The sequence below is a fragment of the Tursiops truncatus genome, chromosome 7 (assembly GCF_011762595.2).
Source record: "Tursiops truncatus isolate mTurTru1 chromosome 7, mTurTru1.mat.Y, whole genome shotgun sequence".
Classification (NCBI taxonomy): domain Eukaryota; kingdom Metazoa; phylum Chordata; class Mammalia; order Artiodactyla; family Delphinidae; genus Tursiops; species Tursiops truncatus.
In genome coordinates, this window is record NC_047040.1 from 8,287,643 (window position 1) to 8,293,145 (window position 5,503).

At 64.6% G+C, this 5,503-nt stretch overlaps 1 protein-coding gene across 1 annotated transcript; it reads right to left on the reverse strand.

Moving 5' to 3' along the window:
• Positions 1 to 452: 452 nt before the first annotated feature.
• On the reverse strand, positions 453 to 5,195 carry B3GNT7 (UDP-GlcNAc:betaGal beta-1,3-N-acetylglucosaminyltransferase 7). The gene is made up of 2 exons (XM_033859554.2): positions 4,736 to 5,195; positions 453 to 2,894 (listed from the first exon to the last, which is right to left on the reverse strand). The coding sequence occupies exons 1-2, from the start codon at positions 4,744 to 4,746 to the stop codon at positions 1,700 to 1,702; spliced, it is 1,206 nt and encodes a 401-aa protein (XP_033715445.1). The 5' UTR covers positions 4,747 to 5,195; the 3' UTR covers positions 453 to 1,699.
• Positions 5,196 to 5,503: the final 308 nt, after the last annotated feature.

A 5,503-nucleotide genomic window follows, 5' to 3' on the forward strand; every position in this document is an offset into this window, starting at 1 on the left:
GCCTGGAAGTACGCAGTTTAGGCCGAGGTTCCCTGCACAGTGCGGTCCCGCTCACACCAGACTCCACACAGGCACTGTTTCAGTGCCGCTTGTCAACCTTACCAAGGCTCCAGGCTGGCTGAAGGAACGTCAGGAAGCCCACCAGGCCCTGCACGCCCCCGACCCAACCCCACTCTCTCCAGCGCCGGCCTCGGGGTGGCTCTGGCCTGGCACTCGCTGGGAACACTCTGCGGGTGGCAGGTCTCTCTTGCACCCCGCTCCCCACCCAGGGGGCGTCTTTCTTGACTCTGCTTTCATCCTGGCACTCAGCTCCCTCTAAGGTCCTTCAAAGGGTCCTTGTGTACCCACCAGCCAAGAACAAGGAACGAGCTGTGTCTTCAGAAATCTCCAGCAACCTTGGCCCCAGACAGGCCCTCCGACGGAGATGGCGACAGGAACTTTCACACCAGAAAGAAAATCAGTCCCCTTTTATTGAGAAAATAGAGTCGACCCCTCAATCTTTTCCCAGGTGACTCGATCCTGATACGAGGTGGCATCCTTCTGCAGCCACCCCCAAGGACCCCTGAACCTGAGTGGGGCGGCTCACGAGGGCCACGCCGTCCCTTCACAGGGGCGAATGCTGGTCTGCTTAGGCCCTGCAGAAGTAGGCGTGCAGGTCGGGCAGGGTTCTGGAGCAGGGCTGGGACGGGCACGGGGGTGCCGGGGCAGGGTTGTGGCTGTAGGTGGAAGAGTGGCCGAGGCAGGTCGTGTCTTGCTGAAATGAGGGAAGTGGAGGGCAGAACACCACCTTCTCCCGAGGCCTGGCCCCTTCTCCCTCCAAATTCTTCATAAATAAAACTTCACATTAGTAAAGGAATGTCCACTTCCAGGGTCGAACCGGCTGGTTTCCGGCTGGGGAGCCAGGCCTCACGGGGCTGCAGGAGGGCCCTCGGCTTGGGCTGGGTGGGCAGCACCGTGACTGCTGGGGCCGGAGCACTGCTCTTTGGCCCTGCGTCAGGGGGTGAGGTGGGGCTGCAGCCCATCCAGAGGTTCTGAGAATCGCTGAGGTAGTCAGAGTGGCCGGTCATGCTTCCAGACAGACGGGAGCCGGAGGGAGCATCACAGGACGCAGCTAGGAGTGAAGCCAACTGGGAGTAGACTGGGCAGCAAACCCCAGGTAGGTCAGGGGGCGGGGGTGTGCTGAGGGCCTTCTGCGGCTCAGTCTCCAGGAGACCCAGGGGCGTGAGAGGGCCTGTGTGCCTGCACAGGGCTCAGCTTCTCCTGAAAGGGCTGCCTGGGCCCGTGGGGAGACTGAGGCATTTCACAGGAGAAGGAGAATCTTCTCCGTGAAGGTGAGAGGGCAGCCGCAGACCCATCCAGGGGCAGGTCCAGCCCAGGTACCTGAGCACAGGGTTCCTCCAGAGGCCACCAGGGCCTCCCACCGGGTCAGAGGGAGCCAGGCCACAGACCCAGGTTAGGAGGGCTGCCAGGGGCCAGTGGCCTCGCTCCCCAGAGGACTGTCTCCAGTCTGGGCAGTTCCAAACGTTCCCGGGCCTCAGCTCTGGCTACCTGCACCCCACCACACCTGGGGACACCTAAGGCCCACCCCTCCGCCTCCCCGCGGAGACCAAAGGCTGTGCCCTGGCCTCGCACTTGCAGCCTCATGCCTTCCGGGGCTCGAGGGCACACGCCCTAGCCTACCCTGGCGGCCCGCCCGGTGTCAGAGCACCTGGAGCTTGCGGGAGCAAGTGAGGTTGCCGTGCACCAGACCCCACATGGCAAGCAGCTCGGTGGGCAGCAGCTTGTGCACGACGAGCATGGAGCGGAAGAAGCAGGGCTCCTTGTTCATGCGGCTGTTGCGGTTCCGCGAGATGCCAAACGTCTTGAAGCCCTCGTGGGCCGTGGGCCGCACACCCAGCACCTCCAGGCACATGCCCAGGAAGACGTCGTCGATGGGGTAAAGCTCCAGGGTGTCGCAAGCGTGGTGCAGGCGCCGGGCCAGGCCCCCGGCCATAAGGAAGCCCCCTCCGCCTGCGTACGGCGGGTAGCTGGCCTGGCTGTACAGGGCCCCGGGGATGTAGTATTTGTTATCCTTCCTGCGGATGGGCCGAGCGTGCTGAAGGACGTCACCCACAAACAGGTCTTCCTGGGGCCGCCGGTCAGCCAGAAATTCCAGCAGGTTGGTGGGGTTGACGAAGACGTCATCGTCGCCCTTGAAGATGAAGCGTACGTCGGGGCAGTAGATGTCAAGCCACTTGAGGAAGTGGATCTCCTTGAGGGTCAGGTTGAAGAAGCTGTCAAGAAAGTCCCACTGCAGGATGTCCCCATAGATGCGGTCCTCGTAGGCCAGCAGCTGCTGGTAGTGGGCCCTCTCCTCCTGCTTGGAGGCTGTACCCAGCAGGAAGAGGGTGTGCACAGCGCCGCGGCCCCGGCCCGCCGACTCCTGCTCGCGGCCCCAGGTCTGGCGGATGGCCTCGCGGCGGTCGTGCTGTGTGATGACGGACTTGACAACCACCAGGAGATAGACGTCGCCGCTGCACTTCTCTGGATGGTTCAGCAGCATGGGGAAGTATCGGCAGTGGCGATAGAACAGAAACTGCTGGAAGTGTGGCTCCAGGCCCTGGAACCAGGGCTGGTGGGTCAAGTTTACATTGGCTGAGCAGTTAGTGGTGGTCACATCCCAGGCCTGGGGCCCCCGTGAAACCATGGGTGTGAGGGTGACCGCATCCTTCGGGTTCTTCCAGAAGCTGTCAGGGTTCACCAGGTGTCCGCTTGGTTTCTGGGCCTTCTGTAACCCGAGGGTGGGTAGCAGGGGCTCCTGCAGAAACTGGCTGGGGGTCAGACTGCGCTGGAATACTGTTACAGCCACAAGCAGGGCCAGCGACAGGCACACACTCTTGTAGATGGTTCTCTTCCTTGGGGTGGGGGCGGGTAGTGAGGTGGGGAGAGGATGGTACAGAGGAGAGAAGAAAGGATGAGTCAGTCCCCTTGTACAGAGGTGCAGTCCCAGATGGGCAAGTGGACCCTGGACACAGACTCAAGTCCCTGGGCCCCTGAGCGGTCAGAGGAGGGTCCTGCTTCCTCTTTCATGCTGACCTCCCTCCTCCAGGACCAGGGGAGCCACACAGCACAGAGCTTAAGTACAAACACTGTGGAGTCAGGCTGCTAGGATTCAGATTTTGGTCCTGCTAATTACAAGCTGAATGGAGAGGTCCAGTGGGTCTCCCTTAACCTCTCTGAGCCATGATTTCTTCTTTTCCGAAATGAGGATAGCATGCAATTGGAGCGCTAGCTGCAGTGCCGGGCACACAGTGGGTATGGAGTCGGGGGAATGCTGTGATTCCCCGAGGATGACCTCTGCCCTGCTCCCCACCTCTCCCCCAGGCACCCCCTTTGCTTTGTGCAAGCCTGATGAACCATCAGAGAGTACACCTGCTCAAAAAGTGTGGGGGACATTGGGGAGCCGGCTCTAACTTGGGACCTGAAGAAGCCTGTCCCTCCCCCGTCCCCCGGTCGACAGAGGCCTGAAAGTGGGGCGAGCATCTCCCAGCATGCCCACTGCCCCCATACGCCCACTAGGAGAGGTGAAGTCCCCCAGCTCGCAGCTGTATCCCCACTCTCCAGGGTCCCTCATAACAAGTTAACCTCACCACACCCCTTTCGGAAGCAGAAATCAGTTTTTTCTTTTCCAGGAGTGCTCGCAGAGCCAGAGCCAGGGCCCTGAGTCCCTGGACCCTGAGCCCTTGGACCCCAGGACCCTCTCTCCTCAGCTCACACTCTGGGGGTGGCCAGGCCCCCTGCCATGTACTCTCCTGTGGAGACATAGGAGCTGGGGACTCCGGTGGCGTGGCGGGGGGGGGCAGGCCAGAAAAGTGTAGCCTCACAGGGCCAGCCCAGCAGGGAGATGGCCCTGAGTGCCAAGAGGGGAGATATGGGAGAGACAGACTGTAAAGTGGTGAGACAGGAACCAGGTAGAGCAGCCTGGAGTGGCCTCAGGACCGGCTGATCAGGCGGCAGGCACCCGGGGCGAGTGAAGGCTGAGCCCCATGGATGGCAATTTTCCATGGGGTCCCAAGATTTCCTGGAGGAAGACTGGATCCTCTCAGGTGCTGGGACAGGGATGTGACCCAAGACCGGATCCTCCCAGCGGGTGGGAGTGGAGTGCTCCGGGCTGGCTTTCCCGCCCTGGGGGTTTCGGCAAAGCCGTCCACACCCCAGGTCGGGAGGCCGGACTGGAGGAAGTACAGAGGGGGTCATCCTCCTCCACTCCAGGCTGGTTCCACTTGCACCACCCCACTTCATTTGTGGGAAAAAAACCCCCAACGGGAGGAGAGGAGAAGGGGATAGGTGGGCAGGCGGGAGGCACGAGCTCCCCGGGAGGAAGGAGAGCCACTCGGGGGTTGAGGGTAGAGGACGGGGGTCGCCCAGGACGCAGGAGGCCCTCGGAATGGAGGACGGGACCCAGCTGCCGGCGAGACCTTGCGTCGCTAACTCCCCGGGTGCGGGAGTGGATGTGCGTGCCTCGGTGCCCGGGCGTAAGGGAGCAGAGGCGCCGCCGGGGAGGGCTGAGCGCACGGGCCCCGCGGTCCCCGGTCGCCGACCGGCCGGTGCAGGCGTCGCGCACAGCCGGGCATCTCCGGCCACCGCTGTGCCAGCCCATCTGTGCCCGGGAAAGTGAGGCCAGCCCGGGACACCCAGCGGGGCATGCCTCCCCGCGCCCCCAGCCCGGGTCCCCCGGCCCGACGGCCCCACTCACCACAGAGACATGGCGGCCCGGTCCAGGGCGGCGGCGGAGCCGGGCGCGCGGATCGCAGCTCTGGGCACCGCGGCTCGGGGACGGCGGGCGGGGACCTGGACCGGGATGGGCACCGGGACGGGGGCGGGCGGGGGCGGGCATGGGCGGAGGCCGGGACGCGCCCCCGCCGAGGCTTTCCTCTTCCCCGCGGCCGGAGGAGGGGCCGGGAGGGTAGGCGTTGGCCCAGGTACCTTAACCCCTTCGGCGCCCCCGGCCCTCCATCCCCGCGGCCGCGCGCCGAGCCCTCAGCCCCGCGCAGGGCGGCAATTACCCATTTCCCGCGGGTGGCGCCCGAGCCCCGGGAGCGCCCGGAGCCGCCCAGGATCACTCGGCCTGAGCGTGAGTGGCTGAGTCAGGACTTCGGAGCCCACGAGGGTCACTCACGCCCCCAGGGACGCGGTTTCCCCCGCGGGGCTTCCCTGGGGTCGCCGGCCCCTCTGGACTCTTGCGGACCGGGACCCCACCCACCTCCAACCTCCCCAGGCGCGCGGGGCCCAGCCATTTCCCTCCGGCCCCGTCCGGACTTTTTCTGGGTGGGGGAGGCAGAGGCAGACAGGGCTTCCTTTCCCCCCTCTGTTTCCCTCTGCCCTCTCCCCTAACACCCCCCGCCCCCCACCCCCGCACCTAGCTACCTAAGGCTGGGTCTACCGAGGAGAGGGACTGGGGCTGGGAGAGCAGAAGCCCGCGCAGAGGTCAGGGGGAGGCCGGGCTGCCTGAGTGGGGACCCCG